At 49.4% G+C, this 12,950-nt stretch overlaps 1 protein-coding gene across 1 annotated transcript in view; it reads right to left on the reverse strand.

Annotated features, from left to right (window-relative positions):
• The window catches only part of LOC103756932 (TGF-beta receptor type-2), a 31,553-nt gene that overhangs the window by 5,648 nt on the left and 12,955 nt on the right, over positions 1-12,950 (reverse strand). Inside the window, 5 exon segments of the mRNA XM_029959827.1 lie at positions 16-157; positions 271-395; positions 398-982; positions 4,025-4,227; positions 6,597-6,747. Coding sequence (XP_029815687.1) covers positions 16-157; positions 271-395; positions 398-982; positions 4,025-4,227; positions 6,597-6,747 — 1,206 coding nt within the window.

The following is a 12,950-nucleotide window of genomic DNA, read 5'->3' on the forward strand; positions in this document are numbered from 1 at the left end:
GTGCAATGCTCCTACCTCCTACCACTTCACATCTGGAGGCCATTTCCCACAAAACAAGGGCCATAGAGTAGACATCCATCTGCTTGAAAGACTCCAGGTCTTCCAGGTTCACCCTGGACTCCAGGACCTCTGGGGCCATGTACCTGGCAGTGCCTACCTGCCCACAAAGAAGAGAGAGACATTAGCAGGGTGGACGAGGACCGTGGCCACATGACAACCAGAGGTGGCTTGCAAAGGGTTCTCCGGAGAGGGTTTGTGGGCCATACTTGCCTGCCCGCTGTTGGCAAAGTCGTCCACTGTGAGGGAAGGGTCGAGGCGTATGGCGATGCCGAAGTCGCAGAGCACACACTCCTGCTCGTTCTTCACCAGGACATTTGTGCTCTTGATGTCCCGGTCCAGCTCAGGACGTGGCGGGACAGGTAGTCCTTGAGGTTGCCCCGGCTGTGGTAGGCGGTGATGAGCCAGTACTCCCGGCGGGGCCCTGTGCCCCGGTCCTCGGCAGTGAGGAACTGCAGGACGCTGTCGTGCTTGAGGCTGGTGTCGGTGAAGATCTGGCTCTCGTTCTTCCAGGAGGAGTACTCCTCGCAGGGGAAGATCTTCACGGCCACCGTCTCGTACTGCCCCGAGCGGCTGTGGCTCAGCTTGGCCCTCCACACCTCCGCGAACTGCCCTTTGCCCACCATCTCGTCCAGCTCGATGGGGAGCAGCTCCGTGGGGCGGCTGCTGGTGCAGCTGGGGCTGGCGCCGGCCGGGCTCTCATCCATCAGCACGGACAACTTCTCCTCCCGCTCCGTCGCCCTCCCTGGCTCCGGCAGCGCCGGGGGCTGTCCCGGTTTCCCACCCCACGCCTTGGCTCTCTTGCGCCGCTTCTGCGTGCGGCAGAGGTAAAATATCACCGTGATCATCACCGCCACCAGCAGCGGGGGCAGGAGGCTGATGGCAGCCACCGGGATCACCTCTTTGCTCTGCAGCATGGAGTAGCCTGGGGGGAGGAAAGCAAAGGCGAGGTGCTGCTGCTGCCGCGGGTCTGCAACAGCTCGTTTTCATCACGCAGAGGAGGAAAATATGCGAAGCTGTTAATGAAGCGCAGCCCTTTGCGGGGCCGCACAAACCCATCTCAGCACAGAACCCAGATGTAGGCAGTTAGTGAGGGGAATGCTTAGTTTTGGTCTCAAATTTAGCTCAATTTATCAACAGAGGGTCCGGGATGCAGGCCAGCATCGCTTGGGTTGGGCAGTGCAGCACATGGGATCCTGCTGCTGCCACCTAAGTGGCTCTGCTGCCTTTTGGGGGTCCCAGGCACCACTTGCACTCACGGCATGGGGAGCTGGGGTGGAAATAACAGTGATAAATCCAAGGCAAGCCTCGAACAGCAAATCTCTGAGGGGGTTTGGGGCTGGAGCTTTGCTGGACCTCTGTGACACACGGAGAGCCAGAAGGGATGCTGGGGGTGGGCAGGACCACCCGGCCCAGGACAGCACTGTGATGCTTTGCAGGATAATTAGAGTAAAGGAGCATCTCTTCAATGCTGTCTGCCAGTGTTGGCATCTCCTTCCTCACTCTGTCACAACCCTAACCCCATCATCTGCCAGGGCATGGCTGCTTTTGTTTTATTTCTTTTAAAACCCTTTCATGGGGTGGTGGGGGGTGACATGCACACAAAGCCATAACCCTCACACAACATATAATTGTCTGATCCTTTGATGTTCACAATTCCTGGAATAAGCATGCTGACTTCAGTAGAGATATTCAAGTAAAATCTTACTCAGAGGTTTTTCTGCCAAGTATAATAACCCAGGGGAAGAGGGATAAGAATCATTCCATAAGCAAAACTCTCGCTGCTTGACCTCAGTGTGTGCAGATCATAATTCAGGTTCTGGAAAAACAGAGCGTTTAGCTATTTTCCTTGGCAAATTTCAAAAAATTGTGCTGCAGCTAATTTCTGCAAGGCTGTGAAAGCGTTTCTAAAATAGGCATCAGGTTTAAACCACAAGATCAACCTAAACTGATATAAATCAATAACTAACTCGGGAATATGTTTATTTTGGAAAGCGTTAGGCCTGGATATCACCTACTGCTTTAATGGATTTACCCGATGCTTCAGATCCCATCTTTGAAACTCTGAAGAAAGAGTTTAAGGGAGCTGCATGCACAAGTCCTGAAAAGGGGACGTTAATACAACTTCAGGAAATTCCTTCATGAGGATGCCCCATCCTGATGGAAGTCTTTTGATACACAGGGGTTGCAGCAGGGCTTAGACCTCTTCTACAGCAAGCAAATGTAGCTGCTCTGGCAATAACCACAGGTCTGTAAACTCACACCTTGTTGAGCATCTCTCCCGGGGTCTTTTCATCTCTGCTGAGGGGAGATGGAGCTCCAGGGCCAGGCTCAGCTGGAGCAGAGGTGGAAAGGACTTTGCATACTCCACCCTGCCCAGCACCTCCCCAGGGTGTCCGCTGGGCTCCTGCATGTGCAACTTTAGAAAATGGTGCCTCTGTGTATTCATTAGGGTGGTCTCTGAGGCCTGATGGAGTCCCCTGCAGCCTCAGTGTGAGGGCAGTGCCACCCAGCAGCCCAGGCCTGAAAGCAGGGCTTAAGGAATCGAGAAATAGAGAAAAACCTGCCTACTTCAGCTGCCCAAAAAGTGCTTGTCTCTATTAGATATTACTCTGCTCGGGTGTTGTCTATACCATTGAATATGATCAGAAGTTAATATTTAAAATGCAAATGATTCCTTAAAGCAGGAGAAAAGGATGTAAAGAATGGGGTCTGTGAGGCTGGGGCTTGCAAAGCTGGCCCCATGACCCAAAACAAAGAGGAGAGAATTGTTTAAGACCTGCACTGCTCCCTCTACGACTTTCAGCACTTTTTTATGCTAGCTGGCAGGAGAAGGCTGGTTATGGAGCCTTTGCTGGGGGTGGCATTTCCAATGAGCCAGTTGTCATTTTGTGTGAAATTACATATCCTAGCTTTGGGATTTGACTATCTCTCCCTAGAAGTGTGTGTACCTGTTATGTTTGGCTGGGGAAGCAGCAAAGAACTGTCAAATTTAGCATCATTTGCCTCCATTGAAAGTGGCTTGTTTGTTCAGAGAATTTGCATTTTATGTGATGTTTTTCTTTTTTCCTTGTGTTGCAGGGAAGCTATGCTGCTGGCTTGCAGGTTCTGCTGAGGCTCATTTTCAGCATCTCCTTGTTCTGTGATAATGGAAAATTGGAGGAGTTTCGCTTTGCTTTTGTTACAGGTCAGATTCTTGATGGACACTTGGGATAAACCTGGTTCATTTGGACTTAGGGAGGTTTGGACAAGCCCCCAAAGGCTCAGGATCTGGTTGGAAGCATTTCCAAAGTATATGACCCTCCTGAGGTACAGAAATGGGCTGCCTCTTAGTTTTCCCTCCTGTGGATTTACAGCTCCTGTTGAATCTCCAGCCATCTGCAGAAGCATCCACAGGCGTGCCAAGCCACACTAACATGTGTATGCAGCTCCAGCTGTCCCTGCCCAAGAGAAACTCCACTGCAGGGATCCCCAGGAGAGCAGCAGGGGAGGCACCACCATGTGCCAAGCCCTGTGCCCCGGCACCTCCACCTTTTGGGGTTGCAGCCACGGTGGATGCCAGCAGTTCCCGTGGGGGTGTTCTGGGGCAAGATTTGCTCCAACATGATTTATTTAAAGCTTTCAGAGCATTGACTCACACTGGGTTACATCAGCCCTTGGGTTCCCCAGTTGATTCACCCTGTGCTGAAGGGCACAGCCCACCAAGAGATACAGTGGATTTTCCATCACCTAATGTTTCCAGACAAAGGCTGGAGGTATTGCATGGAAGGATGCTTTGGCTACAGGCAAAAAGCTAGGCTCACTAATGGGGTACAGATTTTAACTGGCTTTTATACAGGGAGCTCAAAGAAGGTGCTGAAAGAGCCCCTTGTGCCATTGCATCTCCCACTCTGCTGGAAATACAAGTGATTCCTCATTGGCACTGGGTGCTGCTCCCCCCGTAAATATCACGAACGAAAGCACTCACCGTTGGTGTGGTTTTCAAAGATGAGTTTGTCGTTGCACTCCTGCTCATCCACGCAGCCGCAGATGTACATGACCCCGTCCTCGCTGGGCTGGGGGGCCATGATGCAGCGAGAGGTGTTGTAGTTGGGGACCATGAGGTTCTCGATGGGGCGGTGGGGGTTGTGGCAGAGTGTGCTGATCCTGATGCTCTCATTGTCCTGTCTCCTGCGTGTTACAAATGAACCGACACAGTCTGGCAGTTCAGCCTTTGTGTCACCTGCCTGTCACCTTAAACCTGGTTCTGAGATAATTTGTTTTAAGCTGCATAGGGAATGACTTGTTTGCAGCAGTTCTGGTGTAATTCTAATTACACATGCTTTTGGACGGCTTGTGCTAAAGCCATTTGTCTCTTTGCTGAAAAGAGAAACGTTTGGCACACACGAATAGTAGGATGAGAGCCAGAGACTCTGATTGTTTCCAGTAGATAATTCACCAGTTCATAATTGCATCTTGGATCAGGTAGGGCCAATGCTAAGCATGAGTGCCCTGTGCATTTTTTGGGGCAAAACTCCCCTTTTACTAACACCAGCTGCTAGACCAGCAGGTTTTGGGGCTGTACAGTCCTAAGGAAACTCACCAAAATGAGGGTCCCACAGGACCATCATACATGACTTTGTACGTCACCTCTGCCGCAATACAAGTCACAACACCTGTGCCTCAGCAGAGGCTGGGGGTCTCTGCTGCCCAAATTTCTCCTGTGCAGTGGAGAGGTGTGGGCTGGTATTAGTAAAAGGGGAATTGTGCCACAGATAATACACAGGACATCTCTTCCATTGGAGCCTTCCCCAGAGGAGGCAGAGTAACATAGCACTTTTCATGTTTCCAAGGCAGTGATGGGGAATGACTAGCCCTGCATGGGCTATGGGTGGCTGGAGAGCAGTGCAGCTACTCTTGGGGGAGTTCAAAGGAAATCACAACCATTAATTACTTTTTCAGGGATAGCTTCTGCTTTCTGACTTGCCCATGCAAAGTGAGAGGGTGAAGGTATGGAGAGGTTTCACAATGTCTCTGATGTCAGCTGGGAAGTCATATATAAAAGCCAGGGAAAGAACCTAAATTTGTCACTCTCTCCCTGATGAAGTCCACTGATTTCAGTGCTCCCCATGTTTTCTTGGAGCTACCAGGTAATTTGACAGAGGAACTTCCAGCAGAAGAGCCCTAGGAGGGTGCTCTTGCAGCTGAAGAGCCCTAGTCCTTCTCTATGGACTGCCAAGTTTGGGCACCTGGAGGATGTGAGCACAGTGCTCAAGAGCATGGAGGCAAAGCTGCTGCTGTGACTGCAATCCCTACACAGGACAAGTTCAGATGATCCAAATATGCCTCTGCAAGTGAGCAAGGAGCAGCAAGGCTGGCTTGGAGGTGAGTCCTGTCTGCAGGGATCTTATTCTATGGGTGGACCTTAGAAAGGGATTGGAGACACTGGGAGGGGTAGGCAGGATATTTGTGACTCTGTAGCTGCCTCACTCCATCTGATATATGATGCAGGGTGCAGTTCTACCCAATGCAGTGGGGCTGCTTTCCTGGTGTGGGGATTCATGCTGCTTTTTCCTGTGGGCTGTCCATGGGAAAACCCATGGAGATGTTGGATTGCCTACCCAGGATTTAAGGTGGCTGCTCCATGTGTGTAGGGGAATTTGAGGCAGGGGGTGGATTTTGTTGTTTGTTTGTTTGGGTTTCTTGTTGTGTTTTGCTTTTTTAAAAGTCCATAATGCAACAATTATCTTGAGGCAAACTCCTACTGAAAGCTGGCGTTCAGCATTCACGCTAATTAGCAGGTTGAGATAAAGCCTAGCGATAAGTGCTTGGCTGGCTTTCACTTTGGCAGCCAAATTAAAAGGGAAAGAAGAGGAAAATCACTCTGGGCAGACCCAAAATGGGTGTTTTTTTAGTTTTGCTCATGAGGACCAGAAAGCTGAGGGAGGCACTCTTCCGGGCCAAACCATGCAGTGCGTGCTCGGCCTGAAATGCAAGATTGCGTTTCCTTTCCAGGCACCTCCCGCAGGAGCAGAAAAGGGTTTTTTCAGGGGATAGGAAGGAGGTGGGTTAAACCCAATGTGTTAAACTCCAGTTTGGTGTCAGCTCAGATATCCATGTGCTGGATGGGGACAGACCTCAGCTGCACCCCTGCATGTGAACCAAGGTTTTACCAGCCTGATGCAGGAGGACATCATAGACTTGGAGGTCAGAGTTGCTGGTTTGCCCTTGGGTTCAGCTCATAAAGCTCAATTCAGAGGTTTACGGGGCTTTAGAGATCCCACAGCAAACTTACCACTCTTTGTGTCGGGTACTTAAATGCTTAATTTATTTAGAAAATAAACTGGTACTAATTATAGGGCAGACCAAATAGTTTTTTTACAGTGAATTGTAACTTTAATTATAGTGGAGTCACAGAAAGAGGAAGAGAAAGTCCTGAATTAGTTCAGTGGGCAATAATCCAAGCACAGGGGCACATGCATGTGCATTTCCATGAGCTCCCACCCAGCAAACCCCTTCTTCCCCCACATCTCCCCTTGACAATGGGCATTTCCTCTCACCATATGGCCACACAGATCTCGTAGGGGTCCTCACAGTAGGAGTTGAGGTTGCAGTTGCTGTAGCACACCTTCTCCTCGCAGGCAGGAGACGTGGAGTCGCACCACTTGCACAGGTTGGTCTTCAGGCTGCGGCGAGCGCTGGCACTGCAGGCTGCAGGGGCAGAGAGGGGGCAGAGGGTGAGTGGGGCCGTGCTGGCCCAGAGTGGGGCACTTTCAGTAATTCACACAAACAGTGGAGAAGCAGTCTGAACTGACCCTATTTCTCCGTGCACTTTTTTTAAGCTTTCATTTTAGAATCACAGAATAGAATCAATCGGGTTGGAAAAGACCTCCAAGATCATCAAGTCCAACCCCTGACCCAACATCACTGTGGTTACTAGACCATGGCCCTAAGTGCCACATCCAGTCTCATCTTAAAACCTCCAGGGACAGTGAATCCCCCACCTCCCTGGGCAGCCCATTCCAATGTCTGATTACTCTCTCCATGAAAAATGTCTTCCTAATATCCAATCTATTTTGGTTGGAGCAATTTTGCTCCACTGCTCAGTCAAATGTGTTCTGTATTACGCCAAAGCCTAGAGGAGATGGGGGGATGCTGTTGGTGCAGAGGCAGGTCCCACTGAACAGGAGCTTTGCAGAGCCTGGGAAGCCGCAGAGAGCGGCATTTTCCCTCTGCTTTTCCTGTACCCTTTATCATCAAGGGGAAATTTACTTCTTCCTCTACAACCTAGGCTCAGATTGGCATTTCCCCTCATCCTGAGCACATGCAGTGTTCAAAAAGGGACATCCCCAGCTCTCTGCATGCCTGAAGACTTCATTTATTCCCCTCCCAGCAGGAGGAGAGGTGCTGGGGAGGGAGGCATGGCCAGTCTGGGATAGCTCCCTTCTCTCCTGCTGTCTCCTCGTCCTCCCTCTGCCTGTTCAATGAGCCCAAGCTGGGAGGTGTGTTTGCCACCTGAGAAGCATGTTTGCCACCCTGAGCATCTGTGTTTTTGCAAGAAATGATGGGCTGAGACTTTCCAAGCTCTGGGGCAACAGGAGCTGCTCCCTCTAGGGCTCCACTGCCCGCTCTGCCCTATCCCAGCATCAGATGCTCTCCTGTCCCTAGAGCCATGGATCTGCTGCAGCAGTAGGAATAACTGCTGCCTGTGGGGAGCTGCTCTGCCTGTATCTCACAGGCATAACATTATCTCTATTTTTATAGAAAGGGCGCATGAACCATGCTTGGTTAAGGGATAAATCCCAGCTAAATTTAAACTTCCTGTTTTAAGGCTGCTAGATGTCCTTAAAAAAAAAAAAAAGCAAAACAAGCCACTAAGTGGCTTATGTAGAAATGTATATTTATACTTTTTTTACTTAAATATATACACTCCAAATTGTTCAGGTATGAACCTGAACTACAGCAGCTAATTTTTTGAAGGTTTGGGCCATCCATGGGGGCGTGTTTCTCTGGCTGCCATGTCCCCAGTGCACCCAGCACTGCTGGGTGCTCCCAGCCCCTATGGAAAAGCCAGTCCTGGCTCACTGTACTGCAACAGCCATCACAGGGTTTTCCATCACCAGCTGTTAGTATGAAGAAGAAACAAATTGCAAAATCCCTGACTGTGGCTTGCCAAGCCTCAGCCCTTGCAAGCAGGGCCCTGTTGATCCAGGAACACACCCACAAGCACCCCCAGGTCTGTGAGCAACCTGCAGGACCTCCTGTGTCCTTGGTAGTCACATCTGTCACCTGTCTGTGGTCCAGGGCCAAGCCTAAGGACCCTCTTTAATATTGTCTCAATAGCAAAAAGGGGTTTCTAACAACTCTTCTCCCCAAATCCAGAGCGCACAGTCTGCTCTGACAGCATCTCATGTGCCTGCTCTGCTTCCCTCAATGGCCCAGACCCCCCTCCCTGCGACCCTCATAAAGAGCTGCTGGAAGGCTCCCACACAGAAATAAACCATTTACAAGCTCCTGTGGCCTCGTACGTAGGGCCAAGGTTAATGGCAGAGGGGAAACCTGGCTGTAGCGGAAAAGCCTGTTACATCTAAAGGCTGGAAGGAGGAAATTTTGGTTTAAGTGACCCATGCCAGGCTTAAAGTGCAGCTCAGCAGGGTTTGTGTTGTGCCAGGTGGTAGGGGAGCTGAGAGCAGAGTGGGTGAAGATATTGCCCACAACCTCTTGTTCAGCACCCCCTATCCAGGGGGCTTCTCTGGCCCTGCTGAAGTGCCTTGTGATTTTGTGGGTGATCTCAACAGATCCAATGCCCCGCATCCATCCAAGGGTTAGCTACCAAAACCATGGCTTCGGCTGGGATTTGAAGCACTTGCAGCCAGCATGAACTGCCCTCAACTGCCCACTTCACTCTGCCAGGGCAAAGTCTGCAGAATCCCAGGCAAAACTCCTCTGGAGGATGAGAGTTTTGGAGGTGGGATAGAAATCAAGCCCAAGCATTTGTGTGCAGCTCTCAACCTACAGCGGCAGCCACTACGCCCTACAAACTCTGTTGGTGTTTCTACATGGGAACAAGGAACTGAAGGTAAATTGGTTTCCCCTTCCCAAACCCAAGTCCTGTCACAGCCAGGTCTATGCTCTACTGGTGCTGCTGCCTTAGTTCTTCTTTCACCCCTTCAGCTCAACCCATCCATGCCACGGCTCGTGCTGTGCTTGCAGCAGGCTTGTGCAGGACTGTGGGCTCAGCACCATCACCCAGGGATAACTGGGGGCCCTGCAGAGGAGCAGCAAAAGGACAAATCCAGATTGTGGAAGCTGCTGGTACAGGATGAGGTTTGTTATTTATGTATTTATACCTACCAGATACGTTATTTACTTATTTATGTCAAGGGTTTACTCGAGATCTCAGAGCAAAACGCCAATATTGTACTGCTGTGTCTGGTGGCGATCTGGACTTGGCAGCTGCCTGCACTGTGCAGCAGAGAAACCAGGGCAGATGAAAGAGTTAAATATGGAAATGAGATCCAGAAATATAGTGGTAACCGGACAAAATTCTTTGGAGACAAATTGTTCTAAACTAGCTCAGGCTGTGATTCTGTTATCTGCTCTGCAAGAAAGGTCAGAGCAGGAATATCTCTTTTTTTCTTGCCCTCCCCTTCATTCTTCTCCTAGGAAGTTAAAAGAAGAGCACAAAGCCCACTACAAGCTTCTTCAGGACTTTGTGTCCTTGAACCATTAGCTCGTAGGTACAATTTAACTGCCACATCACTCATCTTGGCCCTGATTAGACCCAGATGAACACTTTCAATATTAATAGTCAGATGATTTAATAAAGCTGCACGAGCAGTAAAAGTAACAATACACTTCCATAAACGGGTTCCAGATGTTGCCAAGGCAAATGCTAAACATCAAAATACAAACTTCAAGAAAAAAAAAGCTAAAAAAAAAAAAATCTGGATAAGCAAAACTTGGAACAAACTATAAACTAATTAAATGTGGGTTGAGTTTTCCAAAAATAAATTGAAGCCATAAGGATGTGATGTGAGCCAATAAATAGTACAGTTAGTCAAAGTTACTGTGGAACAACAGTTGGAAAGATGGTTTGAAGTCACCGATAGGTGGGCTCACAGCGAGCTTGGCTTACCATCAATAGGAAGGCTTGTTCTCCTGTGCATGACAGCGGGATCAAATCTTCTGGTATCTATAACTGGGACCCCAGAGAGGTTACTGAGAGCATATGAGATGATTTTCAAGTCAAGAAATAAAGAAAAAATGACGCCAGAAGTGCCTGTGTCTCTCTGGCAAGAGCAGTGGGGGTGATACCACCACCCAAGGACACCAGGATATTTTTTCATGCGTGTCGGGGAAGCTCTCCCGCCTCTCATTGCCCACACTCTCTACTTGGCCACCTGCAAAGCCCATTGAAGCACCACTGCTGCAGTCAATAACCCATCATCTTTCCCCATAAAAGAGTCATTGAAAACAGCTCTCCAAGGGAATTTCATACCGGTCCCATACTGCAGCCACAGAGGTAGTCAGCCCCCAACAGATGAGCTCTTTGCTCATTTGCCAGGGGCTCAGCTGCTCTTACTGCAGCTGTAACAGTATAGCAGGGGGCTTTTGTGAGCCCCTCTCTACCAGTGCATTCTCAGAGAGCAGGTAGGTCATCCACCACCCAACTCTGGCTCCAGCTTTCTGCACACTGCAGTCCCCACAGAGAGGAAATCACTAAGGAGCAAGCCTGGGGTGCATGGAGGTGCAGGCACAGTGCATTTGTTATAGCACAGGAGAAAGTGCTCTGTAGCCCAAGCAACGGCATGTGCAGGCAATGAACACTTTCAATTCTCACGTATTCTCCCTGACATGCTTTTTCAGAACACCTAAACACTATACAGGCTTAAGGAAAGGTGCTTGGTGTGAGATCCCCAGCTTTCCCCTTCCCAAGGTGGAAGGGGACTAAGGCCTCTGCCACCCAGGACCTCCATTATACAACTTTCAGATTATGCTCTGTCTTGCCATGATAATTACCCTTACATTGCTTGTATTTCTCAATGACAAAGAAAAATTGATAATTTTCAAGTCATAAATGCTCTACATAGCCCCTCTTTCATGTGTATCTCCAAGTACCCCGGAGTGGGGCTGACACTAATTCAGCAGTCACAGAGGGCTGCCCAGCTTGCTGTTACTGTGGTGGCTCCGGGAGCTCTCTGCATTATGTTTTCCATGCAGGTCAGTTAACCTGTAATCCCCAGGTTTTGCACGTGGAGAGACTAAGGCAACAGAGATTAGTTGAGGTGATCTGCAGCTTTCTCTAACCAGCAACACATGAAAATGCAGGACTAGGGAGCACTTCCACCTCGACCTTGCAGACATATTGTTCCTGGAAACACCTGAGTAGGTGTCCTGATGGAAATCCAGCCTGTGCTGGGACCTGCTTTCCCACCTTGGTGAGCCTGGGATCAGTGGCGAGTCCTTTGTCTGCCGGCAAGTTTAGGATTAGGCTTTACCTTGGGCTTTCATCCACGGGTAATGACACAACTACACAATAACAGAGCCTCTCATAAAATTATTATGAGAACAAACAAATTCCTTCCCTTTTATAAATGCAGTATTTTGTTTTTAATACTAAACCAACAGCAGAGCTGATGGGCTCTGCTCTCTCGCTGACCCATGTTAGAGCACCAGGTCCTTGGTGTTCTCCATCAGCACGTTATTCCTGAGTTGCCTCCTCCACGAAGCAACACCCAGTGCCATGGCTGGGCATCAGGGTAATGCCTATGTCCTTATTGGCAGGAGATCCAATACAGGGTCAGAAGCTCCCATTGCAGTTGCCCGGCATGACCATTTATCAGAGGTCCCATATTTCTTGCAGTCAGGTCCAGCTTGAGCTGTTGGAAAGCACCTGGTCTTGTTGTGGCATCCTGCTGTGCTGCAGAATCTCCCCAGAACCAGACCTCAAAATGCTGTACTTTTATTTCGGAAGCAGCTTGGCTTCCTCCAGCATACTTCTGTTCTCCAGTGGTGGGGTCTGGTGCTACTTTCCGCTGCTGAACCAAAGACGTTTTTAGTATTGGGCTGTTCTTCTCCAGCCATGTGTTTTACTCTTCATAGGAGAGATAGAGCAGACCAAATGGAGCTGAAAAAACTTATTATCCTATTTTCTGCCTTTGCAAGGCACAAGCCACCGGCTCTGCCAGGAAACCCAGCAGTACACAGGCTGCCTTCGGATAAGAGGACCAGGCTCTGCGCTCAGGTATGTGGTCCCACATCTCCCTGCATTATAAATACTGTACTTGGCAGAGTACAGTATGGAGCAAGGAATGAGCCAGAAATGTTTCCTGGTGAATAAAAGAGGACTGATTTTGATTGCATTAGACATCAGTGCTTCCCAGTGCCAGGAAGACATGCAGTATACATTTCTGGTTCGCTTGGACCTTCTTCAAACAGGCTGGTAACTGACTTATTCCACCACTTATTTTTCCTTTGTGAGAATATCCCTTTAAATTAAGTGTTTAGCAAATACTGCTTAGTCCCATTACAAAGTAAATTGGGTATGGATCGTACCAAGCAGGCTCCTCCAATCTCCTTTGGATGCTGAAATTACATCATGATCTAACTTCACCCCGGGGAGAGATGAGCTCTGCAGATTACTGTCCATACTTCTCCTTTGGTAATCTCTGACATTTCTTGGGTCCATTTCACAAGTTTTCTATGTGTCAGCACAATGACTCTGCTTTTGGGGTGTTAGGACATTTCATATAGACATATCGCAGGGCTGCACCTCAACAAAGCTGGCAGCATCCAGGCAAGCTGGAGTGCCAGGGGCCAGCGAGGTGATTCCTGGCACTTGGCAGGGAGAATTTGGTCGGAGCAGTTTCCCTTTGATTTCGGTCAGTTGATGTCTGCGCCTGTGGGCAATG

This window comes from Manacus vitellinus, unplaced genomic scaffold (assembly GCF_001715985.3).
Source record: "Manacus vitellinus isolate BGI_N305 unplaced genomic scaffold, ASM171598v3 scaffold_22_pilon, whole genome shotgun sequence".
Lineage (NCBI taxonomy): Eukaryota > Metazoa > Chordata > Aves > Passeriformes > Pipridae > Manacus > Manacus vitellinus.